A 27612-nucleotide genomic window follows, 5' to 3' on the forward strand; every position below is an offset into this window, starting at 1 on the left:
AGTTCAATATGGCGGCCGACAGTGGCGTCATACCATCGAAATAAGTACGTACATTAGTTTCGGTTAGCGCAGGGAAGCCACCTACCAAATTTCGTGAAGATGGGGTCAGCCTTCTACCTACACGGGAAGTTGGAAAATTAGTGACGTTGGAAAGTTCAATATGGCGGCCGACAGTGGCGTCATACCATTGAAATAAGTACGTACATCGGTTTCGATTAGCGCAGAGAAGCCGTCTACCAAATTTCGTGAAGATGGGGCCATAAATAAGAAAGTTCAACATGGCGGACGTTGTTGACCATTACGTGTAGAATTTCGAAATGAAACCTGCCCAACTTTTGTAAGGAAGCTGTAAAGAATGAGCCTGCCAAATTTCAGCCTTCTACCTACACGAGAACTTGGAGAATTAGTGATGAGTCAGTCAGTCAGTCACTGAGGGCTTTGCCTTTTTTTTAGTATAGATTAGATGTCTTATCATTTATGTATCTACTAATATTTACTAGCCTTGATTAATAATTTTTTTTTTTATAGTATATTGAGATATTTTTGTTCCTGTCAAGGTAGGCTCTGGCACCCATTAAATGTAAATTGAAATGTGGCTTTGAAAAAAAGAGAGATCACTGACATTTCAATTAGTTTACATTGTAATTGTAGATTTTTATTCAATAATTTGTTTTAGACTTCACTTTTTGTGTCATTAACTAATTCCTATTATAACAAGTTGCTAATGGAAATGTAGTGTGGCAGCATTATTAACAACAATTAACTTGGGCATATTTGCACCTTTGCACATTCACCATTATGTTGTTGCTTAAATAACAATTGGAAGGAAACAGAACAAGTCATTAAACAATACCAAACAATTCAGTTTTGTTCAATTTTTTACTCTGAAAAGTAAAGAAATAAATTAGGCGTAGAAACAACAAAATATTTCATTAACAACATGAAGTGAACTTTATTTAAACAGGCTTTAAAGAAACTGCACCGAATGCAGTTTACAGAAAATGGACTGGGATACATCCATTTATGTAACGGGTAGCTTTGGACACAGCAAAAAAAATAAAAAAAAAATTACAGCCTTCAATCTAACAAACAGCTACTTTCCCTCAATAGTAGTACTTCTGCTCCTGAAACACTAACTAAAATAAAAACTGAAGATTTTTTTGCCATTGTTGTAAATTCAAAGAACGTGTTAGTTTATGTTTTCTTTGTACCAGGATAACTTAAGAGTTGTCTTGAAATTTTCAATCTCATGTGGCTTTCCAACTGTCATGTGTGTTAAGCACTCAAAGAGCATATTAAAGATAATGTACTTTAAATGAAAACCAAAATAAACCGGATACAAGTAGCCTAACAAGTCATAAATACACTAGAAATTATTTTTAACCTGCAGTAGCTGCATTTAAACCCCATGGTCCCCAAACATTGGAACGATTTGCATGTTAGGACGTCCCAGTGGGCTCAGCCAAATGCACATTATACCATAACCTTATTAGAGAAGGGGAACAAGTTGCTCAAACAGGAACTGCTTGTTTTTTCACTCAACACTAAAGGCCTCTATATCATTATTGTTACTGAGCCCCTTCTATTTTGTTTCTGTTCTTTTACTATTCTCTTGTAACACTTTTTGCAATGCTCGTTTGTAAAACTGATTCTCCTGTTCAATGAAATGAAAAGTCAGAGATACTCCAAACATGATTATTCAGAGTTTATTGACTCAACACCACACTATCTCACTTTAGTTTATACAGTGGTGGACTACAGTAAGTGCTTATGAAATTATAAAAAGCTACAGGTGAATCAGGAAAATTTTACCTTTGTCTACTACAAGTAATCATTGATGGCCCCCCAAATCCCCCATACAGTTACTCAAGGTTTATTTTCTCTATGAATGTAGTTAAAATATCTTATGCTAATGATCTTAATTCTTGATTAACTTTGATATGTCTTTTATTTGCGTAAATGTTGTATGGTTTTGTTTTATTCTGGTATTATAAAATGTGGTGCGTTCTCAGTCTTTGCAGAGTGCAGAGAACTGAAAATGTCAAATGAGGTTTGGATATCTTTAACTTAACATACGAAGAGCAATGGTCCCACAGCAGCCACATGCAGATAGCAGTTTTGAATTGACACAATCCCAGAGAAAATGCTGCACAAGGAGAAAAATGGAAATTAGTCTCAACACTCCAAACTGCAGCTGCTGTGACATGCTTAATAAATAACACTCTATTTGTTACTTAGCTATTCCAGTCAAAGGTTCCCTGTATGGTTTTTATCATTTTAGGCTCATAAAGTTAACGTAAACACAATCAAAATTACAAATTATTACACTCATTAATGTGATAAAATTAAGAGACTGAAGCAATTACTGTAATTGTAAAATCCCTTGACACTAGTAACTATAGGAAGATATTACTGTATATAAAAATGTTAGTCGTCTTCTACTATATTTTCAGTGAATTTTTTCTATTTTTTCTCTCTCTCTTTTTTTTATTTCCCAAGGATGTGCCTTTTTACTTTTAGTTATTTGTTATGTGTTTGAAAAGCATGTTGAATAGGTGGGCTCCTTGAAAGATTCTATTTAAAATGCACTTTGATTGATTTTAAGTTTGTTATTTAATATAATCTAAGTAGGAACTTCAAAAGTAACAGAAAACATCTTTAAAAAAGCATACACATGAGCAACTGTGGAAAAAATACAGGCATAACATGTTAATGTGAAGGCCCAGTTAATTTGTAAAAACTTAAAACATTTGAACTGCGATTGAACCAAGCTAAATGTTTTGCTGTCTTCTCGGTGACGACTCATTGCAATATTATAATTACACTGGGAAAAAAAAAGTGCAGGTCAGGTGCTATTTAAGAAAAGTTAAACATGACATTAACCTTCATTAAATATAGAGCAGGTTTACCAAGAGGAAAATTATGGTCTCAGTTAAAACTATGGAAAAGTGATACGAGGATTTGTCCACTTAGTTTGAGTTGCCTTCTTTGTGTTTCATCAGACGACTTCAGCTTACTTCAATAACACAAGATATTACTTTATTGTTTAGATGCTCAAAAACAAATGAAGTACAAACTGGAAAGTCAATAAAACAACACTCAAACTGAAGCATCTTTGCTTAGTTCTTCATGCCTCCATTCACGTCACTTCTCTGTTGAGAAAGCTCTCTTCATCAGTGGAGGTGGAGTTTTGCCGGGATCATAGACACTTTCTGGTGGAGGAGAGCTGAGGGAACACCAGTCAGGAATACGACCTATCTGATTATAATAATCTCTAGATATCGAACGGCTCCCAAGGATGTCCTGTAATGAGCCAAATATAGCCCCTGTCATGCAAAAACAAAAAAAAAAAGATTATTTCAAGAAAAGGTATACTAATGCTAATAAAGCAATTACTTTTAGAGGGTCATATTGCTTCTGAGAAAATCCTTGTTTAAAAACATTAATGGCAAAAGTAAATAAAGCCATACACCAATCACTTAAAAATAAGCATTCCATCTCATTTTCTGTATTTGCTCTTTTGTGCATTTCACTCATTTAGCAAGAGTCACTGGGGCCTCCATTCTAAATTATTTTTGTGTACACGTTATCTCACTTTACATTGCAATTGTTACTCAGAGCATATAATTTCTCTTATAATTTAATTATGACATAAAATACTATAATTCTGAAAAAATCCAAAGAGTATTATGTGATACCATCTACTGTTGAATTCTGGTCTGTACTTGTAATATTTCTATTGCACTATTATATTGTATTGAGGATTACTTGTGTTCTGTTCTGTGTATTGTATTGACCCCATTTTTTTGACACTACTTGGAAAGGGGTCTCTCTTTAAACTGCCAAGGTTTCTTCCATTTTTGTTTCCCTACACAGGCTTTTTTTGGGAGTTTTTCCACGTCTTCTTAGAGAGTTTCAAGGCTGGGGGCGCTGTTAAAAGGCAAGGCCTGTTAAAGCCCATTGCGGCACTTCTTGTGTGATTTTGGGCTGTACAAAAATAAATTGTATTATATTGTGCATTAATTTGAACAGTCAGTCATATGTATGTTCACTTGCAATTCCTATGTTTAGGATGCTGATTAAGAAAACTCTTGTACTCAATACAAAAATGGGAAAGATGAGGGTGGCGATTAATTAAAAAAGGGGTAAAATGTATTACATTTGGTTGTTACTGACAAGTATGCAGCCAACAAATGATCCCACTTACTTAATGGATTATAAAATGGTGCTTCTGTAACTACTGAATAAGGTTGATTGTACCTATGGTGCATTTTGTGACTAATTAGCAGGACACAATTAAGGATATGTTGTTTCAGGACAATATCAGTCTTTCTACTATGCTCCTCCAAAGCTGAAAATAGTCCTGTGTGTTTCAAGTCTCTCTCAGATACATAATATAACGTACCCTTCTACTGGGAAAATGTCTGAAACATTTTTTCATGCTGACAGTAGCCTTGACAGCCTCAGAGAAATTAATTGCACAAGTGAAAATGTGAGTATTGGAAAGTCTGAAACAAGCTGTGAAGTTTAGATATTTTGTATCGAATAGAAAAGCTCTCACATAACTTGTATTTCATTTTTCAAAATAAAATATGTAAAGCAGAAGTAGTGGATTCACCAAGTAAAGAAACAAATGGAAGTTTTCAGTATTTGTTAATTTTTCAGTGGGGTAAAGGCATCTCATTAAATTGACATTATGCTTGTAAATATGACACATCAATTTAAAAAAGCAAAATATTCTTTTTTTAGAAATGAAAAAATCTTGCCACTCTCTGCATTCTTTCAGCTAAAGCAGTTTTACTGTTCTGTTTCTTGTGGTTATGTTTCTAAGTTCAGTAATCCCTCGCTATATCGTGCTTCGACTTTCGCGGCTTCACTCTATCGCGGATTTTATATGTAAGCATATCTAAATATATAATGCAGATTTTTCGCTTGGGCAATGGGTCTTTTTACTTCCTGTACATGCTTCCTCAGTTGGTTTGCCCAGTTGATTTCATACAAGGGACGCTATTGCTGGATGGCTGAGAAGCTACCCAATCACAGCATGCAGTTAAGTTCCTGTGTGCTGACTGGCTCAGCGACGGAGCGCCGAATTCGATTCCGCTGTGTTAACCAGGAAGTCTTGTCTCGCTCATTCAGCATCAACGTATTTCGCTGTGTAAAGAGTTAACTTTTGTGCTCTTTTGTGTTTATCTTTGTGCATAGTCAAGCCCTTCGTTATTGCTCCAAAATGATCTGCTCATGCTACTGCTTCAGGAGCCGTGCTCAAGCGCCAAAGGAAGATGCTAACGATTGCCAAAAAGGTAAAAGTTTTGGATATGTTGAAGGAAGCGAACAGCTACACCGTTGCAGGATGTCATTACGGCACCAATGAGTCCACAATTCTTATTATTTAAAAAGGAGGAAAAGAATATAAGATCTATGGCCGCAGTGTCCTTTAACCAGGGAACAAAACGAGTTGCAAGTGGACGTAACAAGGCGGTAGTCTGGATGGAATCTGCTTTAGGGATTTGGATTGAAGACTGCTGGAAGAAGAACAACAACAGTGCTACACAGTCACCTGAAGGGGCTCCTTTAGAAGAGCTGTAACGCTCTCCTTTGTTGTGCAGTAAAATTAAACTCATCGTTATTGGACAAGTCGTCGTCTCATTGTTGGCGAGTAACCATAATTAATTTTCTACGTACAGTACTTAGTACATGTACATACGTCTAGTGTCACTGTACACACATTTTACTGTATACAATTTTTCTTGCATTGTATGTATTTATTGCTGGTGGCCTATCTATCGTAATGGCTGTAACATAACATGTAACATGTGTGATATTGGAGACGCTCAATATCTTATCTATAATATTTAGGTTTTACTGTATATAAACAGTGTGTTTACATACATAATTTCAACGAATCTTACCTAATATCTAAGAGAATACAAAGGGTTTATGCTGTATAACTCTACGGGAAATGTTTATAAGAGTGTGGGAGAGTTTATAAGGGCTTACAATATATAAAAATAACCATATAAACATATGGTTTTTACTTTGCGGATTTTCACCTTCTGGTTCTGGAACGTAACCCCCGAGACAGGTGATGGATGACTGTATACTTTTATTGATCTACTGTAAGTACACCATTAAACTTAAAGTTAAAGCATTTGGTTATATTGTGCTTTGAGGGAGAAGCATGAAAAAATTAATCTGCATGTAACTTTTAATACATACATTCACAACATGAGCTATTAATTGCATAACTATGCATAAAGCGTACAAAATTGACCCATCCACCATTTTGACTCCCATAGCAGATGCATTGCTAATTTGCATTTTGAGATGGGAAAATGTAATCAAATTGTAGCTGCCTGCTAAAAACACATTTAAAGTTTCTATGCATTTCTGTATATGCAATGCCTTTAATACCTATCATTATAAAATCAGGATACAAGTATCTAGTGTAAACAGGGTATTTATGATGTTTTCAAATATGTGATTCAAGTCATCGGCAAACTACCATCCATCAGCAATGTTAGATAATCAATCATCAATTGCCAATCAGTGCATTTACATGTGCTTCAATAACCCAACTTTTCACAGAAATCTGATTTCAAAAATTCCATTTAAACCTTTTTAAATCCAGTTACATAAATAGGGTTATTGGCCTCTGAGAAACCTGGTTAACAGAGGTAGAGTTCTCAGAGGAAAACCAAATTATGTGGCCATTAACTCTTAACTGGATTACTGTTTAAGGATTTTGTAGCTTGCACATGTATTTGCTTTGCACACACAGCCACGGGTAGAAGCACCCGCAAAATAAATTTCCAGAAGCAAATGTTCGAGCGATCACATTATTCTGTTTCCTGGCTGAAATAATTTGTCTTAATATTACAGAAATAGTACATTTATGTTTATGAGCTGAACGTACACTGCTAAACTCAGCAACACAGTCTCTAGTGCAGTAGGGTAATGCATTAAAATGCCCATAACTTAGTCAAGTTACTTTTTTAATGTAATAAATAACCTCACACAATACTTATCTTACTGGAGTAAAAATACCTGCATTATTATTATTATTTTAGCAAAACTGAGTGTAAGGCAAAAAGTACATATACTGGGTCAGTCCGTTGCAGAGCTCAATCGTACAGCCAAACAGAAAAGAGTGTGCTGCCTGTATTCTGGTAACAGAAACCTATTAATAAAGCATCATTTTGACAAAAAATATTTATAAAACACAAGAAGATTATCATAGGCGTTGTGCTTATTTTCAGATTCACAGTGGCTGTTGATTATGTTTTAACTCTTTTTTGTGCAGTTTAATGACAAAGGAGAAGATTACTTGCCCATATAAATGTGTGCTTTTAAAAAAAACAGAGTTATTCACTTATGTTCATGTAAATGCAGTCATTGCTGTTGTCCATAGGCACAAGTCTAAAAAAAGAGCAAGCTGTGTTTAGTATTTTATTTAATATGCTCAACTTGGTGTCTCACCCTGAAAAAAGGTGTATTTTTTTTTTATCTTTGTCTCTGCATGGTTCTGTCTTCTTTCAAAATAGGACCGGTCTCTCCATGGTCTTGCAAAGCTTCTCAATTTTAAACATCTTGGTGCAACCCTGCTTCCTTCTCCAACAAATGAAGAATTTCCAGGTCCAATGCCTCTGACTTTCTCTCGAATTGCAGGCTAACTACCTGCTCACTGGATCATATATCTGCCAATCTAAAGGTCCTAAACTGCTGATGTTACTCAATTTATCATCACACAGATGCTTAACCTGTCCTTTCCTGATCTGAAGAAACAGATTCCTATACTACTCTACTGTGGACAACTTTCATTTATCTTTTCCCATCTAAATATCATGAATGTACTTTATTCAGTCAACTCAATATTGACAATCATCTACATCAATCTTTCTGCTCTGGACAGTACTGAGGAATCCCTTGTTCACATTGTGAACCATCTTCTTGCTGAAGCTAGATGTGCTCCTACCTAGTATCATTGCTTTTTTCAATAATCCTGGCCATTCAACAGTACATTAGAGATAGCAGTGACTCAATTGAACAAGCACATCTTGGATATGATCCTGCTTTGTTTATGTTTATATGTTTACTGTAGCTTTTTTTTGGTAGTGAAGGCTCTCTCTCTCACATTGTGTTCTTTAATGTTCAGCACTTGTTGCTAGTTTCTTTTACTAACTTTTTTAAAGCATTGGATGATCTTGTATATTGTTGTTGTGTAATCTACAATAGTATTATTTAATTTGTAAAGGCCCTTGAGAATGTGTGCTCTATATATATGTATAGAGCATCATATTAAATAAATTATTAGTTCTTCAATCAAGGAACCAATTGTTCCTGCACTGCAAGCTGAAAAAACATTTAAATGCTTCACTTGTACTCACCTCCAAGCCAGGAAGTGCAGTTTGGTTTGGCTGGTGGGCTATGAATGCGGAAGGTTTTATTTGATAGGGACGGTTTATATTTGGGTTTTTCCTTCAAAGCTCGGATTTCAGCAAGGAGACGATGTTGAAATCCAGGCAGCATTGCTGTGCCACCAATTATTACAAGGTTTTCTGACAGAGTCTTCCGTGTGTCTATTGGACACTGTATTTAAAAAAAAAAAAAAACATGGCGGCAACATTAGAAATCTTACATATAAACCTTTATATCTCAGAAGTGAGGCTATTCTGATAGAAACAGACATGGAAACATTACTTCTGTCCAAGATGAGAACCAGAATAAGAAAAGATTGTATAATCTCAATAAGACTGAAAGTCCATATGACAGCTCTACCTTTTTTTTCTAACAAAGAAGAAGGAATGTAGCCACTGCATAAGATATTCAATTAATTATGTTTCTGTCAGTGTACTTCTAGGCTGTGAGAGCACAGAACTCTTCAAAATATTATCCATAAAGTAATAAAAATATGACATGCAAAACAACTTTTACTTATAAAAACCATAGCCAAAAAGTACATAGAGATAGTAAATACTGAAACCAAACGAAAAGTAAAATCTCTAAATTGCCTTTACCTACACTATCTAAAACAGAAATGCAAATCAATTGGCTTATTAGGAAATAAATGGCTTAATTTACAAAAGAATCATAAATAAAAAGTACAAATCTGAATGTTCAAACTTCACACTCCATTTCTGAAACAAATATACAATTGATTTTAATTGCATTCTAGCAGTGGGAGGAATAAAAATTACTATTCATACTCTGAAAAAAGGAACCCACATCTTTAGTTAAATTAACAGATAGCAGAATCCTGTGCAAGAATATGCGTGAAGCTTAGAGATTAGTTATAGAGACAATCACAAAGTAATAAAAAATAAAAAAACACCTGATCATTAACAAAAATAAAAGTGTTTCTGTAAAGCTTTATATTGAGTAGTTATGAAGATGCAAGAGAAAACTCCAAAACAGAATGTGACACTTTAAAGAAAGAGAAGACAACGATTTTTTAATATCCTTAGAAGATTTCAGTCACAGAGGCCAAAAAGGAGTCTCAGAGACAGAGCTAGATTAAATGCATATTTCTAAATCTTTATACATCTAACCCTTTTCTGATGGAAAAATAAAAGCTTAAGAGTGTCATAGGACATAATCACAAACCCATTTTTCCTATAGATTTAATATCACCCTGATACTCAAGATCACATCTGCAAGCATTTCTGGCGATATAAGTAAAAAAAAAATATATATATATATATGTGGAAATTTGGCCATTGTTACAAAATTAAATGGGAGACAAAAACGTTTGATATACACAGCATTGTACCTTAATAAGAGAGTCCAGGATTAAAGTGGCAATTGATTTCTCCTCATTGTCTTGTTCAAAGAGGATCTCAATTACAGAATCTCTGAAAGCAAGGAGAGTCGTATTTAAAAGTATTGTAAACAATATCTCTTATCTAATATTTAAAAGTAACACTGTTTTTTTCTAAAAGTAATTTCTATATGGCAGTGTGAGAATCAGCTTCACATTAATTTGCTCCCTATATAGTAACAATGGTCACCACTTTAGCACCAAGAAAAAGCCTTTCATCTGATAAAATAAATTGTTCTAGACTGCAAAAAAAAACAACACTTCCAATAAGTAAGACAATTAACAGAATGCAGAAGCAGGTATTTAATTTGAAGTCTTTCATCTCACCTGATTGATCCCTTGATGTGTAGAATTTTTTCTCCGTCCAGTGGATAATCCACATCTGGAGGTGGATCTGGACGCTAAAAATAAATTTGATTTCATATAATTAAAACTTTTTTTATGATCAAGAAAATGGCATATTATTAAGGAAAATCTATTCAATACCATTTTGCTTTTAGCCACAAAGATGACACTTACTCCAGTACAGTATCCCATATGACACCAGAATTTCATGGTGGTGATACTGACAATAACCCTTAATTTAAGGCCAAATGCTACACCTGCTTTTTTAGATGCTGACATTTTTTTCATTATTCACAAAAGTTTGACAATTTTTAAATCTTTATGAAAGGATTAATGTAAAATAAAGATTGACTATTTCATGTAGAAAAAAATAACTTTTTTTTTTTTTTTAAATAACGTTACAGGCTATTTATGTCTCTCCAATGGCAACATATACTAATGGATATAAACCTAGATTTACCTGTGCTGTCCCATCAAGATTGAACTTGGCCTTTTGGATGTTCTGCCCCCGGTGAAGATCACTAACAAAACATGTACGCACTGAAAACAAGCAGAGATAGTAAAAAATACAAATATTTACTGATAACTGTAGAAAGGCAATTTCCTCTCTCAAATAATGAAATCAGAAATAAGCTATTCAGCTGAATGAATATGATTAATAGAAAGATTCTGCATAAGTCTGCATTCCTAAAAGAAAACAAAAAGAGTATGAAAAGCAGAAAAGTCACAAGGGGAACAGTTTCTGGTTTAATGATGTTAAATTAAGTGAACCACTTACCTTTAATGTCTTCAATGATGCTTTCTGAAATGGAACCTGGGAATGCAAAATTAAAAAATGACAACTGTCTGAATGTATGCTTTAAATATAAAAACTAGTTAATACATAAAACTAGGTTATGCAAAACAGTACTTTGAAAACTGATGCATTTCTTAGCAAAAGACAATTAAGCATGACACAGTGATGGAGACAGATTGGTTTTTAATTCACAGTATACTGTAAAAATTTGCAATTCATGCCTTTCATACATCCATTTTATTAGGAAAGCAAGAAATAAACAAAATTGCTTATCTTAATGAAATACTTATTTGGCTTCAGCAGGTACTCACCCATGACAGATGGCAGACTTTGGCCATTGGCAGAGTCAGTGTCTACAGTACACTGCTCAACCAGCATGCTCTCTAGCTCCCTACATGAATATAGTATAAAATAAAATTAAATACAACGAAGAAAGCCTCCTATAAAAACAAATGCACTCTACACCAAAATATCTTTAAAGCTGAAGTTTATTTTCAAATTTTCTTCTCAACTGAAGTACTACTGTATCTTAGCGCAGTTTATCATGCATTTTGACATTCATTTTCTATTGTTACAACTTTGCACAGAAGAGAAGGGGATCAAGAGTAATACTAATACTGTAGTATCAAAATCAAAGTGCTATATATGCAAAAAAAAAAAAAGTACAATCTGATAATTACGGGTATATAATTCTGAAAATGGACCAGAGTCAATACAGCTTTTAAATTTTTAATCATGTTATATATTTATTTTACATAACTGTTATAAAACTGCTAATATGACCAGATGTAATATTTGTTTTTAAACAAGCTATTTTACACAATGCAAGGTAATATTACACATAATCTACACATAATGCTGGTTTCCAAAGTACATATTGTACAAGGTTGTGACAATTTAACTTCTGGAATGAACCTGTAGAAGAAAAAAAAAACTGTGCATATCTGTTCACTAGGGGCTACTGTCAACTTCTAACTAATTTCCTGCTGCAGCTATGTATTTAGTTGGACACCGCTGCCATTGCTAGAAGCATACTTGGAACTCTCTTTCTGGAATACCCTTGAGATTCTTTGTCACTTTACACTGAATGTCAGAAATATCTGAAAATCTTCATCATTTCATGGAGGTTTTTAAGGGACTATTCATAAGTAATGTGAATAGGATGGAAGATCCAATTTTGTGAGTGATTTGTATGCCAGGAAGTCATGAACACTGAGCATATCATGATGGATCATACACTTCTGGCATCATCATTCACATCTTCTTGCCCCTCCTTGAACTTCTTATGCTACTCAAAGACAATCTACTTTTTCATAGCATTCACACCATACACCCCTTTCAAAAACTCCAATGTCTCAGTAGCACTTTGTAGAACAGGCAACGCTACACAGCCATTCCAGAAATTAAACTGTCAAACCTTGTAGACTGACAGAGGTTCCTTATTTTTTGATGGGTGTTTTTTAATTGAAAGATACTGTATATGAGCATAAACAGCAGGTAAATGATCATTGTACAACAACATACTGTACATCAAGTTCTATGGATTTGTGAAATCTTTATAATGGAAATCTTACCATGCCAAGCATTCAGAACACAGTTATTTTAAAAAAATAAAATAAAATACAAACGAAGCTGAGTGAACCTTGCCCTTACACAGTAGGAAGAGGTTGGGTAAATAAAGTGGAATTGGCATCTATCTGGCATTAGAAGAACAGATGTTTAGACTGCATTATGGGCTAGCATAATCATTTCAAACACAAACTTAAGAACCACCGTGCCTGCATTTTGCATTTTTCATTTTAAAACCACTGTCTAAGCAGCTGCCAATACAAGTTTAATTTATTTCTGGTAGTATTCTTTCAAGTCAGAAATTTTAAACAGTAATGTTAACACCTATGAAAATGTATACACTAGAATGAATTCAGATGTGATGAACTTTCCTTTATAGATATCCATCCACAATCTTTATTTATATGCTTTCACAATAAACACATTGTTAGAACTGTTTTTTTTTTTCATTTAAAAAACATTGCAAAAGTCAGATCTCTTCGTAACATTATAAGATGCTAAGAAACTAATTCATGCTTTTGTTTTTATTTAATAATATTACTGTAATGCAGTCCTAACAGGTTGGTTTGGAGCATGCACTGATTACAGGGCATAAGCGCACCCACCACATGACGAACCACCCAGATTGGGACCCGAACAAAAGGCATGAATCGGTTGAAGTTAGTAGAGATTGCAGCAGCAAAAATCTTAACCAGTAAAAGAAATTCTGAGCATGCCTCAACAATTTTAGCATCATTACACTGGCTACCTGTCTCCTTTAAAATTGATATAAAAATATTGTAAATGGTATATGAAGTGTTTGATACTTTTGCTCCTACTTACATTTTGGAGTGTTTGTCCCCTTATATTCCCAGTTGACCTCGTATATCCTTGAACACTTAACGCTTACTTCCTCGAATAATGAGCAAATCTGGTCAGGTGGTCTTTTGATGTTATGCACATAAACTCTCCTAAAAACACATTTTTTAACCTAGCATTTTCATAGCTGCATTTTAGTTCCACTTCTAAAAGATTATACATGTACTGAAGTAATATATACTTCTTGAATTTGCAATCATCTACTTTTCTTTGCTTTCTTTTGCTGTTTACAGTGTTGATCAGCTACTTGTTACATTGGAATAAATGTAGATGCTACAACTTTGAAAGGGGCCTGTTGCATTGAATTTATTAGGAAGACGCTCAAAAAAAGATAAGAACTACTTAAGCATATTTATGTTAGGTAGTATGCCCAGTGGGGGCAGGCACTCTTTTTAGCTCTAGAATCCCCAAAGGTTTTTTTTATGTTTTCTGTTCGCTGGGCAATCTGACCAGCATTGGAATACTGTATTCATAAGAGACTTAAAAATGAATCAATAACTCAACTTTATCCATTACTTGTTCTGTATATCTTTACTATTTATGCATGTATTGATTTATTCTTATTTACTCTTTTTTGTATTTCATGCATTTATATACTTATTTCTAATTATTTTTTTCTTGAAACATGTGACATCTTATAAAACACTGTAAGCTCATAACGTTTGTATGTATGCTATAGAAATTATTGTTGTTGTTGTTTATCCAAATACAATATTTTGTTCAGACATTTTTTATGGTTTCTGCCAAAATGTGAAAATGTTTGAAAAGCATTCCTCTATTTGATTAGCACATACAGAACAGCTGACATTAAATAGATAGAAAATTTCGAGTTACATGACTATTATGCAGGAGTGTCTAGTCTTTTTCACTACAAAAACAGAGGGAAATGTTAACAAGTAGTGTATGCAAAATGAAAATAAACTGCAAGTAAAAAAGGATTTCTTAATTACAAGTTAGGTAGAATATAAATCTTAGCAAACATTCTCACAAGTCTGTGCACTGTTAATACCCAACTCTAAAACTACAGGAATAAACACAGTGTCGAATTTAACACGGAAAGTTAAGAAATAATCTGTAATTAGTAGATAAAATTCAAATTCAAACACTAGGATAAAGCTTCAGAATTGGTGCACTAGAAAATGTTATGGAGATCACTATATTATAAGGGCAAAAAACTTCTAAATTTAATATGTAGTCTTTAACTTGCTTGAATTACAGGAAAAGTGTAAAAAAAATTGAACACAGTAATATAATGATGTCAGTTTCATTATAATAATTGTAAAAATGGAGTTACACTTACTTGTGGATTGTTTTTCCACCCAAAGGTAGAGCTTCCCACAATGATAAAATAGGGATTCCTTCATAAACCTTAACTGGGATAAGGACATTTAACAGAACAAATTTCCACATCATTCTCCTACACATTGCTTGTCCCATTTACTACACTTAACCAAACAACTTGATTACTGCTGAAGATATCTGTTAGTGGATCTTGACAATAAAGCAGTCTATTTTGTTTTTCAGCATACCGGCACCTTTCGCCAACATAAGGAAAAGAAACAGTACAACAGTACTAATGAGAAGTTTAGAAGAAAAAAAGAAAAAAAAAAAAAAAGAGTAAAAGAAAAATAAACTGCACAACCACACTATTCTGACACACCAATTGGAGCTACTACCTTACATCTCAGGAAGTCTGGGTTCAAATCACAGCCTAGACATTATCTTGTGGAACTTGCATTCCCTTTGTCTGGACTTTTCTTCCACATCCAAAAGAAATGGATGTTAGTCCTACTGGTAATTCAAAATTGCCCCATTGTGACTGAAAGTGTGCGTATGTGTTTCAGAGTGTGCATATCCAGAATTGTTTTCTACTTTGCACCCAGTACTTTTGGGAGAGGAACTGGCACCATGCAACCCTAAGCTAAAAAAGGGTTAGAAGACCATGAACAAAATGGATGGAGACTGTATAAAAGACAGATGCATATTACTTTAGCTGTCACTTAAGAGAAAAATTCCACATTCATTTTTCAGTATGCTTCATTATGACCCGAGCAAAAATGTTAGAAGCTATCCAAACGTAAAAAAAACAGTTCTATAGATTGCACAAGTACAGTATGGGTGTATTCAGTAAATACAAATCCAAGAAGAACAGTTCTTAGTAACAAAGGTGATTAGGAGTAATGTTGGGGTGATTGGGAGCTGGCTTTGAGAGGGTGAAATACTTCATTCTCAATAACTCTGACCTCTTCCTCCCTGTTCAGATCAGTTCACTAATACAGTAAATCTCATCAACCTAAGATTATATAGGTAAATCTGTAATCCTTGGGAAGTGTGCACTTGAGACTGCAAAAAGAATACTGAGCCAAGGCAACACACTGGGGAATACCAATAATGAGACTAACAGGTGTTAAGGTGTTGGGTGAACACTGCCATTGTAACAGTATCCACTGTTGTTCACCAATAAAAGGAAATATATATATTCAGAGATCTTAACAACATAAATAACCTGCACAACGTCCTATATTCTGAATGAGAGCTGCTAGTCTATCAAGCTTCGTCCTCTTCAGAAAGGGACAGGAGCTGTTCTTTCTGAACTTTTCATTTCTAATCCATTGTGAACAATAAAGAAATTAGCCCAATGAAACTTTAACCCCGATTTAGAAAGAAAAAAAAAAGTTTGCCACTCCAGCTCAAACAGACATCCCATTCAGAAAAGAATAAATCCATTTTGAATCTGCACATACAGTACACTATTTTATCCACTTTTTGATGTAAGCATACTTTCACAGTCGAATCCAAGTCAAGCATATAAGAGAGACCCCTGCTGGGGAATTTTATACTCATGATGCCATGTCAGTGCTCAATAAGTTTTGGATTTTGGATACTCAACATGTATTTAGATTAATAAGTTATGGCTATATTCAGTCTGTATAAGTTTTTCTTCGGTAATACTTTTAAACCTGTACATGTCTGCAACAAGAGACAATTGCAATAATTTCATTACATTTAATTTTAAAAGTAAGCTAAATTGATGGTAATTATCACAGGGAAGTTCAAATTAAATATTTTAAAATAAAGAAATGTATTCTTATTGCTGGTCAGAGAGGTACTGCAAAACATAGCACATTTCATCCATTCCCATATGATACCCTTTTGCCATATGCTACTACTGTGTAACTCACTTTAGGAAAGCCAGTCTTTTCAATGTCATTAATGTATGTTGTAATCCAATGCCAATTCCAAATGAAGGCACCTACTGAGTTGAGTGTTTAACCTTAGTGATTTATACTACACAATATGAACCCGAAATTTTAAACTTTGATGATAGGCAGTGTAGCACAAAAATACTCCTATGCTAAAATTACAATATCTGAGACATGATTCTACCAATTAATTCTGAACCTGTAACAATCATCTGTCCTGATTTTCAGAAAGCTATCTTGAAGCCCCTGGAAAACATTGCACTGCCCATAAGTTGGGCAATGCCCATAGGTTGAAAACTACTGTTCAAAAAGGATACTGGGAGAACAAGAGTCTCTGTATAACCGCAGTCCATCACCATTGCAGAATTTATTCCAAGAGTTAGAAGAGACATAAGATGACTTGGAGCAAAAAGAATAGAAGGAACCTATAAAAATTAAGAGGGGAATGAGGACCTAGAAGCAATCTGCAGTCTGGAAATAAAACATAAATATATTACAATACTGTAGATACATAATACATCAGTAGGAAATGTTTACTGTTTTAGCTTACAGTAATTTAAAAGGTGTAGGAAACTTGATTTCATACATATCGTTTTTTTTTTGTGATCAAATTTTTACTGATAAATTGAAAAAGGAATACAGCAAAAGAAAACCAACATTAATAACAAATGTTTTGGCTATATAAAATAAATTGATTTCATATAGTTTGCAAAATAAAATGTCTTTGCCTATGTAAAAAAATATTACTTTATCAATTACGCACCCAGGTGTCAATCTTGGCAATTCAACAAGTCATCTGTGGTAGCACCTTTATATAATTATTCTCACCAGTTAATTGTGGTCTACGGTGAAAATGTTCATTCAAAATAATTAATAGAGTGTATTCATTACTTGAATATAGCTTTACTGTTGGTACAGCTGCCTCTGTTTTCCTTAAATATTAAATTATCCCTATGTGCTGCAAGCCAAGTACCTCGAAATGTCTGAAGAAAACTTTAGTTAGTGTTTCTCTGAAATGTGAGGGACACAAAACTGACTCAATGATCACAACTCTTCGATCCCGAGGATTCACCAGTAAGTGTCTATAAAATAAGAAGATGATCAGTTTAGCAATTACATTTCAGTGACTTCAATTACATTAAGATATCATAAAATTACCATTAGCAATTTCAAGATGTTTTCATTTTTAGGTTTTGTCATTTTCATTTAAAGGCAGATTAGAATATTGATGATAAAGAAGTGCATACCTAAAATACAGCATGTGAATGAAGTCCTTGAGGAGGGAGAACAACTCTTCTGTGTTAACATTGTACTGGACCACTTTAACTGGCTGAAAAGGTAAATCAGACCTGTATTAGATCCAGACTATGAGGAAACCTTGCTATCTTGCCAACTTTAAACTTTTTTACTTCTCTCTTAATATAGTGAAAAAACATGACCTACAAAAAATATTTGTTCTCCACTTGAGTAAATATATGTTTTGGTGTATATTTAGTCTAGAGAATAACTACTCTTGATCCCTGCAGGTTCTTCTTTAAAGGAATAGAGGTGCAGGAACATCAGAAAATGTGGTAACAGAGCTTACTTTACTTAAACTGAATTTCAACATATTTCTCTGAAGTGGAAAAGGAGTAAAAGAAAATAGTTTTTTTTTTTTTTTATGGAAACAAGGCACACATTCTGCTATCTGATAAAGGTGTTAATTCTCCAACAAAACAACTGCTTGTAGCAGATGAGTTTTTGACATAGTTTACAAGGCTCAGACTGCCTGAAAAAACATCCCAGTTTCAACTGGGACATTATTTTTTTGTTGATATTGCCAACAAATATATTCAAATCCCTTCATAAAGGTTAATATTTTGGTATCCCATGTAGTTTGGATTTTACTTTGGCTCAGAAGGTGCTGCTCCTTTGGCTGTTAAAAAAAAAACAGCCTTCAGATATTAGTACTATTTACTCACTTAAAGCCAATTTAATGTCAATTGTACTTCTGAGTGAATGCTCATTGCTTGTAAGCTCTCAGGTACACAAGCCTGCCTATAGGGCTTATGAGTTAAGACAAAATCAAATGTCTATGTTCCTTCCTTCGAAGGGATTTACCCATTGCCTGACAATGCTATCAGTCATATAGCAGTCTCCATATAAACACCAAAAGATTTCCTGAATGTTACATATGGAAATTTCAGCCATTATCTTGCTCTGACATATGAATACAGAATTGAGGCAGGGGGGAATACTTGAACTGTAATGTTGTAACATTACAACAGATTTTTGGCCATGTGATCATATTTGGTGTGAATTTCATGTGCTACTATACTATTAACAAGAAAAATATTTGAATTGGATTGATACTCATACCCAAGAAAAAAATTGCAAATATTACAGGATCCCATAGGCTTATTTTTAAAGATGACAACAGAATCACATATAACACTACAATAAAAGCCAGTCATAAAAAACATTTTGCATTTTGTTTAATCAGGACAGTGACACTGTTGGCAGCACTGCTGTCTCAAGGATCCAGCATCCTGAGTACATTATGGATCTGAGTAATTAACATGTTAAGTGTATTTGAAACAAATGTATTTAAAGTGGAATGCCAATCTCACATTTTCTTACCACAATGTGTCTAGCTAGATTTACAGCTAAACATATGTGTTACAAATGTTATTTTCTGCTTAAAAACAGCGGAATCACAAAATTCCTATACTGAAATTGTATGTAAACTCTGAAATTGAAAGAGAAACGGAACAATGTGCAACAAATACCAAAAAAAAAAAATGGTAAAGCAGCAGGAAGATAAATAAAAAAGATTTACACTAAATATTATGGAAGGAACATAGGTTAGAAGTTTCTTTACATGGGCACTAATAACAATCCATTATCAATCAAAAGCTTTTATGAAATAATTTTCAAGACAGGTTGGAATTTTCATTAAGTATAAAAACATAACCTACAAATAAAACTTCCAAAAGCAGAAAGATCTTTTTTTGCAACTGGACTTTCTAATAAAGAATGCATTATTACATTTGCAGGGATAACCAAAAAAATATAAATATGCATAACTGAAAACTGGGTGGGCACTCAAAGAAAACAATTCTGCTATTAACAACAGATTTCCTAAAAGATGCAAAGGCTCACCTGTGTAGATCCCGGCCTTTGAATTTCACTTGGAATAATGCATCTTGGCCCACATTCCCCGGCAAAACCACATCTATACAAAGATACATATTATTAAGAGTCTCAAAAGATACACAAAGTTCAGAGTAGGCATTTTACAAGGAAATGTCTGTTTGAACTGAAAATCACTCTTCTCTCCAGTTTGAACAGATTTTAGTCAATTAATACACAAGTGCAAGTGCTTGCATTGCAATGATGCATCAAAATCTAACATTATGCTCTAGCATGGTTTATTGTTGAATTCTATAACAATTATCTACTCTAGAATCCACTTTTGAAGATTAATATTAGCATCACAAACTAATTTGCCAGAACCATGTTAAAACGAGCTACTAGAGCTACATTTTAAATACACGGATGCAAGGAAATGAATATCAAATAGCTTTTTAATTTTAGATTTATAAATCAAACTTGATTTGTCACATACAATTATAAATACAGTACAATATGTAGTGAAATGCGTTGTTGCTCAACTCTGAGAATGTGTGTTAGGTAGAATATAAAAGGGGCTGTAAACAATAATACATAAGTTTATAAATATCAATACAAAATCATTATGTTAAAGAACAGCAACAGTATGGACTACATTAAATTATAAAAATATGCAATAAGTAAATAATAAATAACATTAGGGATTAATCATCATGTAGCTCAAGACATTAAATATGGAAACAAACACCCTACTCCCATCAGTACTCAAGGAACCTGCAACATGGTCATGTCACACCCAGCTTTGAAAAGGTGAGTTTTTAGGGAATTTGCTTTGAAGTCCAGTGTTTGGCATGACACCCAAAGATATATCTGGACATGTTGATATAGTAATGCAATTCTAGTCTGTTGTTGTTTAAGTGACATACTTAACAATATCTTGCTATTCTGTTCTTTTAATGATGTTCAGCATCTGGAAGGGTTTTCTTGTCGTCAGAGCTTCTCTTTATTTTGGCAATAAAATCTGTGCTCTCTGATGAAGCACCCTTTGCACAAGAGATGATGCATATTTTTAGCTCTTTCTTAACCACAGGTAATTTCAGAGTGTAAGGAGGCCGAATATGATCTACAACGGACCAGTTTGTGTAATGTGCACTTTATTGTTTGCACAGTATTCACGTATATTAACACAATTCACAAACATTGATTTTTCTTTGACTCCGTTTTCTTCCTGACACAGCTATGATTTTAAAACAGTTGGACATTTTTTGTCATTGCAACAGGAGTGGATTTTATTGCCCTGCTCTGCTTTACTATGGCTGATCATCTATCAGGTCAGAGTCTTCCAGTTTTGTGACTGCAGGTTTCAGTCACATTTATATCCCAGCCAGTTGAAATCTTCAGTAATTCTTAATACTTTCCTGTCTGTCTTTTAATACTCTGTGACAATGGTTGACATGCTCTTAGTCTACGTAATACAGTATTGAGCAACAGGTCACCATTTCTACTTTTTCTTTTATCTTTATCACAAGACTTTTTAAAATGAAGAGTTATTAATCATTATCCCATCTTTATTGATCAATACGTTTTTATATTACATAGCCTTATCTATATTAATCCTTTAGCTGGAGACTGGTAAAAGAGAACTTTATTCTAACATTAACACTTTGTTGATAACAACTGAAGATGTGATAGTTAGTTATGCATCAGATATAATGTCCTTGTTAAGTGTCAGTGAGGACAATAGGAACTAAGGCTTTGTGCTAAAATGTATAAAACTTTAAGATATGGGAAACTGTGCGAGTCATCTTTTTTTTTTTTAACAATACTTTCTCTTCATTGAGTTCACGCTACAGTTAAATTTGTGTCCAACTTGTAATTAAACCATAAATGCTTAAAAGCAGGGAAAGGAGAAAATAAAATGATTTTTAACATACCAAGTCACAAAAATACATGAGAAACGTGTATATCTTTAATTCATACCAAACAATGGAAAAGATAGAAAAACCAAACAGAAACAAAATTCAAAGAATGGTGGAAAAAATACAAATCCACTGATGTATTTTTCTTAAAAATGTTATAAATGTTAAGCTCTTTATAAATTTTGTCTTTACACACAGTATTTTGATAATGACAGATTTACCTTAATGAGTAAACGGACATTCTATTTGGTATAGTTATACTTGTATCTGAGATGGCATCTTGTTGGTATATGTGGAACAGCTAATTCGTTGTTTTATTATGTGACCTTGGCTTGGGCTGCACTGCTGCTTTACAATGGAGTGTATGGGGCACAGAGAAAAAGCTTACAAACTTACTAAATACGTCCATTTGTCAAGATAAGATAGTTGTCAAATATCAATCCCCATCTTCTGTGTTTCCAGGCCATGCGCGTGACAACAAAATGGGTGTGAAAATAACTATCACATATTCCTGGTAGTATTTTTCTCTTTGTAGGGATGAGTTCCACTTATGTGAGCTCTCACATAAATATGGAACTAAATCAAAACAAAACCAACCACAAGGCAAGAAAAGTTTACTGTAATTTGGTCTTCTGAGAGGTAACCACCACCCGGTGGGAGAATTTTTTTTTTTTTTTGTTATTCAAAAGTGACATGTATAAACTATTTTACAATGTATGGAATCGCAACTGTTTCTTCTTGAAAAAATGGATGCACTTGCTCAAGTGTTTAAGCTTTCCCTCCATGCCCCATAGTCTATAATGTAGAGCACCAGTGAGGACAAGATTATTATTTTTTTTTGTTAATTTATAGATAGCGCACAAATTTGGGTGCCAAATGCATATATACCACATTTGTGAAGAAATGACTTTGACTTGAAAAATACCAAACTTATCCTTTAATAATATTTCAATCTATCTAACTTCACAAGTAAGCAGGTCAAAAAGATATACTTAATCCATGCATCCATTTTCCCACCAGCTTAATCAAACTGAGGTTTGTGAGCTGTGCAGGCTCTTCAGGTACAATGCAGAACCTAACACTGAATGGAGACCATCACAGGGCACAACCACCTTTACCAAAATTAGGCCAATTTTGAGGTGCTGCTATCCTAAGACACACATCTTTGTGATGTGGAAGGAAAAATGTACTTCGAATCACAAACTCAGGAAGCAGTACACATTTGCAATAGAAAAACGGTAGGCAACACACAATATTACAAAATAAACACAAAAAACATACATTATATATGCAGACATATACAGGTTTACACTTTAAAAAATAAATTGGGGTACTACATTATCTTTAAATGTTAGTAGATCTTGGGTGTTTATTAATATTAATTTACAGTGTATATATTAAACGTTTTTATTTGATCGTGCTTTACACTGCATTAGAACAACGTGACATCTAAATACTGATAAACAAACAGTTTGCAAACCACTTCATTCTGATAATGGAAAGGCATTTTTTTTAACTACACACCACTAACAAGTAATCCAAACCAAGTGCTTTCATAAATATATATAAATATATATAACTGAGGACAACTATGATTTTAGAATTCAGTAGTATTAATTATACATTATGATATCACACATGTAATAAACATATTTAATTACATTTCATAACTCAATGCTCACTAACTTCACAAGTTTTTTTAATTGACATATCTAGATTTTTTATTCTCAGGTATAAAAATGACAAACAAAATCAGTTATCCATATCTCAAGAGATTATCACGCATATCTCCCATAATGCTCTGCTTAAAATTTCAGAAAAATGCATGCTCCAATATAAACAAAATCGGTTCAGTAAAGAGAATCGCAGTTACATAGTTAACAATTTTACCTCCAACCTTTATGCCTGAATATCTAGAAACGTGAATGACAAACTTGACAGGCACTCCGTCTAAGTGATGAACACAAAAAAACTTGTTCCGGCTTGCTGTCAAACTAAGAAAACTATACAGCAAACGCAGAACTAAGGTAACACCTCATGAATTCAGATAGTTAGATCAAAATATATACAGTATAACACGTCTAAAATATGAACTAGAAAGCCAACTCAAATAAACTGTTAATGAGAAAACAATGTGGCCAGGTATTTATGTCCGAAAAATAAACGCGTATACTGAAATACATAAAGCGTAATACAATTAATTAATAATGACCATTGAACAGCATCTTCACTTAGTACTCCGGGAGTGGATGATTTTAAATGACCGCGTACAAGCGGATTGGAAAAACTGAAAAACCTGAGATCAACCCACACATCGTAAAACAGCTCAAATGAAAAGCAATATTGACATATTCGATTTTAGGAGTAAGTTAAAGACGAAGAACATTACAGATGGTCAACACTATTATGCCAGAAACAAATCACAAGAGCAGAAGCGGATCTTACTTTGTATAGGCTGCTCCTAAGTCGACGACAACAGCTGTCTTTTCGCCTCCTGTTCCCAGCCCCTCAAACAAAGGCATTTTTACCCCGCCAGTTTTTGCAAAAATTTACAGTATTATTGACAACAAACCATATAACGAACGCAGAACAACATGTAAACCAGAGCGAAGTGAGGGCGGGGCGGACGGGCTGAACCTGGGGTCCTATGACCCAAGCTTTTCAAAGAGGCTGCCCCGTATGTGCCTGAAAAATTCAAACATATATCTACGAATTTATGAAGTGTCGTTAGATTATTCCTTCAGCAATCTACACGACAGAATGTGGTAAAGGTTTTCATTCAAATTAAGGCAATCTTACAGCCCGTAAAAACAAAGAACAACCATGACCGCAAAAGGTCCTGCTGTACTGTTCTGATCTTTAAAATCATAAAGCGTTCATATTGGTACATTCTTGTTTTTTACAAGTATATTGTGTTTTCGGTCTTCAGCTATTGCAGCAAAACTAAACATATTAGTGAATTAAATTGTTCTTTATTTTTGTTTAATAAAATTCAGGTTATAAAATACAGCCATCATAATTGATCACGATTACAAAGTCTATATGAACTTTTAGAGCCTAATTATGGCGTGAAACAGATTTGTAGATTTTACTAGAAGAATATGAATTTAGGTCAATAAAATGTTACATTACATTGAAAAACAACGCCCACAGTATCTAACGGTGAAGACCCCTCCCTAAAGGGACCACCGGTAGGAACTGGTTAAAAGAAGTTCATTCGTACGATTGCTGGAATGCATTTTAAACAATGCGCATCTTCTTTATATTTCATACTGTATATTTAGTGACCTTTCGAAATTAACCCGGCTTATATGGGCTGGCACATCTCCCACAGTTTATGATAATTCGTTCCCGCTAAGCAATAAATTTAGTAGCATACCCTTTTTTGCCTCATCTATTTGTGACAATAATGTGTTCTGTTACTTTGAGTGCATTCAGAGAACGAATATAGTGATTTTGCGTCTCTAGACATATTACTATTTAGATAGATAGATAGATAGATAGATAGATAGATAGATAGATAGATAGATAGTCTGTGTTATTTCGCGATGTTTGATTAATAAGGGCACGTGAATTTTGCCCTTTAGTTCCTTCATGTTTATGCATATCGCTATGTTTTGGGACATCGCTATGCGTGATGTCTAAGTCTTTAGTCTTTCTTGCTCCGTTAAGCACAGCGCCCCCTGGCCAAATAATAAAACCATCGCTGATTCGTCGTCGCTAGCGCTTCTATTTTCCATTGTTATACAAAAGACGCATCGCTCTGTGCACACCGAGGACAAGCCCCTCTCTCCAGACAGGAGCGGTCCTGTCACTCCCAACATATCTACGGGTAAGGTGTCTTTCCATCCGGCCCGTTATATCTAGCATGTTCGCCAGTCCGTTGTTTGAGACATTAGAACAAAAAGGTTAGGAGCTAGTGGACAGGTGTCGGTGGTCCTGTGGCATTTTGGGCATGTCGCCTTGTGTGTAAACGCATGGCAGGCACGACTAATTATTGTTTTAGTGGTCACATAGGATTTCTTGATTTTTTATTAGATCGTAGTATGCCTGTGCTAAAACGTGTACAGTATTTAGAAATACTGTACGTTAAATACATTATTCCCTTGTAAGAAATCAGCTTTTTAAATACATGTTTATTCGATTTTGTACATTTTGCAGTAGATGCATTCAGTATGTATTTGTTAGAGATCTAATTAAACGATTGGTTTTACTTTACACGTACATATTTATTATGTAATTAACGGCAGTATTCTGATAGTCGTATGGGTGTCTGGCCCACTCATTTCACTGTTCTCTCAGAAACGATGACTTGTGCAAGTGTTGACTCACACGCGAATGACGGAAGCTAGCAAGGTGGGTTACAGCTTCGGTGATTCTAAAGTATTTAATTAATCTGAGCGAAATATTCTCGTCTGTGCTATTGACAGCACTTGTATGCTTCCTACGACTCAGTGGATGCGAGGTGATGGATAAGGTGAAGGGGGCTCACCATAAAAGATGATAACATGACTGATTTATTAGCTAGCCTTTTCGTTTACAACCACCTTAAACTTTTAGAGCCCAAAAGATTAGCGTTATTTAGTTTTATAACTGTATGAACAGCAAATCTTACCTGTACAGTATTTGTATTCGTGCTGCTGTATTTATTTTTCTTTCATAATTTCGTCATCGTTTATGCAACAACACCCGACTTTTTAAATTTGTGGGATGTTTCACAATCTGCTAAAGTTAAATATCTATCTATCTATCTATCTATCTATCTATCTATCTATCTATCTATCTATCTATCTATCTATCTATCCAGTCAGTCAGTTATTGTCCAACCCCTATCTTTTAATATGGCATCAAATGTCTCTATCTTGCTAGTTTGTAGCATTCTATGGCCTACTTGGATATATCTGAAATTCATATTGTTTTAATTAACACTGTAATCTATCAGTCTTAATTCTGTATAGCACCTTTCTCAAAGAGCACCATCACAAGACACAGCCAAAGGCAAATAAAGATGAAATGCAAATGTAATCAAAGTAAAGTATGTGCGTTTTTATTACCTGTTTTTTATTTTTAATTTCTCCCTTTATATATTGTCCTATTGACTAAGAGGCTATCATTTCAAAAGCACTGCACTTACTTTGGCTAGCTACCATATTATATGCAGCCAGTGATTGCTATCTGAACCCTTATACTGTATATTATACTAGCTGTCTGTTTGTTTTTAATTTAGAGGAATGTCAGCTTATTTATTTAGATTCACTATGTCCTATTGTTTGTTTCTGTGCCCATCTTTGTGTCCAATATATAAATATTGTACATATCGTCTGGGTGAGGGGCTGCACAGCTTGACATCCCAACATAAACTAATTTTCATCGCATTACACAAAACATACTGTAGAAATGACATTTTGTCAGACTTGGAATGTTTTTATTTCATTTGTAGAAGGTAGTATACAATGAAAACTTGATACAGTGGTGCACTAATAAGCACACGAGAATCCTGTATTGAAATCCTGAACTTGGGCAGTGCATGTGTGGAGTCTGCATGTTCTCCTCAAGTGTGTGTGAGTGTGAGGTTTTCTCTGGGTACTTAGTGTTCTTTGTATATCCTAAAGATGTCCATGTTAATTTAATTGGTAACTCTGAATTGGCCCAGTGGGAATAAGAGAGGGATTCTTTGTGCCCTTGGGTTGACTTGCAGCCCATTCTGGGGTAGGCCTTTCATTTTGTGTGCATTGCTGCTGGGACTGACTCAGACCTCCTGCTACTCTGAGCTGGATAAGGCAGTTTGGAATTGGATGGATGTGTTCATTAAAATCATTCATCACTTGCAGTTGTATGCTTGTTGACATATCCTCAAAACAAATTATTCTCTGTGCCCTTTGTATACACTTGCACGTTGCCAACTTTTATTCCCCTTTGGCAGAACAATGTTCCAGTGGTTAGCACTCCAGGGCACTGATGCCGACTCTAAATTGATGGTATCTATATTGTCCC

General features: G+C 34.3%; 2 protein-coding genes across 2 annotated transcripts in view; one reads left to right on the forward strand and one right to left on the reverse strand.

Annotated features, from left to right (window-relative positions):
• Positions 1-927: 927 nt before the first annotated feature.
• actr10 (actin related protein 10) lies at positions 928-24261 on the reverse strand. The gene is made up of 13 exons (XM_039741115.1): positions 24064-24261; positions 19730-19802; positions 17836-17918; positions 17562-17670; positions 16906-17013; positions 14686-14753; positions 11270-11349; positions 10941-10976; positions 10623-10702; positions 10145-10218; positions 9770-9851; positions 8388-8589; positions 928-3326 (listed from the first exon to the last, which is right to left on the reverse strand). The coding sequence occupies exons 1-13, from the start codon at positions 24138-24140 to the stop codon at positions 3145-3147; spliced, it is 1254 nt and encodes a 417-aa protein (XP_039597049.1). The 5' UTR covers positions 24141-24261; the 3' UTR covers positions 928-3144.
• A 1085-nt stretch (positions 24262-25346) lies between these two features.
• The window catches only part of LOC120518643 (armadillo-like helical domain-containing protein 4), a 73542-nt gene continuing 71276 nt past the window's right edge, over positions 25347-27612 (forward strand). Inside the window, exon 1 of the mRNA XM_039741530.1 lies at positions 25347-25450. The gene's annotated coding sequence lies outside the window, so the exon portion shown is untranslated. The remainder of the gene's footprint in view (positions 25451-27612) is intronic.

This window comes from Polypterus senegalus, chromosome 18 (genome assembly GCF_016835505.1).
Source record: "Polypterus senegalus isolate Bchr_013 chromosome 18, ASM1683550v1, whole genome shotgun sequence".
NCBI classification, from domain to species: domain Eukaryota; kingdom Metazoa; phylum Chordata; class Cladistia; order Polypteriformes; family Polypteridae; genus Polypterus; species Polypterus senegalus.

What these genes read in the sequence shown, in the direction of transcription:
- actr10 (XM_039741115.1), bottom strand. Translation starts at nt 24,140, where the DNA reads ATGCCTTTGTTTGAGGGGCTGGGAACAGGAGGCGAAAAGACAGCTGTT. An exon ending in TTTTCTTCAGACATTTCGAG is followed by an intron (nt 17,014 to 17,561) that starts GTACTTGGCTTG and finishes TAATTTTTATAG; the next exon opens with GTTCCTTCTATTCTTTTTGC. An exon ending in TCCTGGACTCTCTTATTAAG is followed by an intron (nt 8,590 to 9,769) that starts GTACAATGCTGT and finishes TTTTAAATACAG; the next exon opens with TGTCCAATAGACACACGGAA.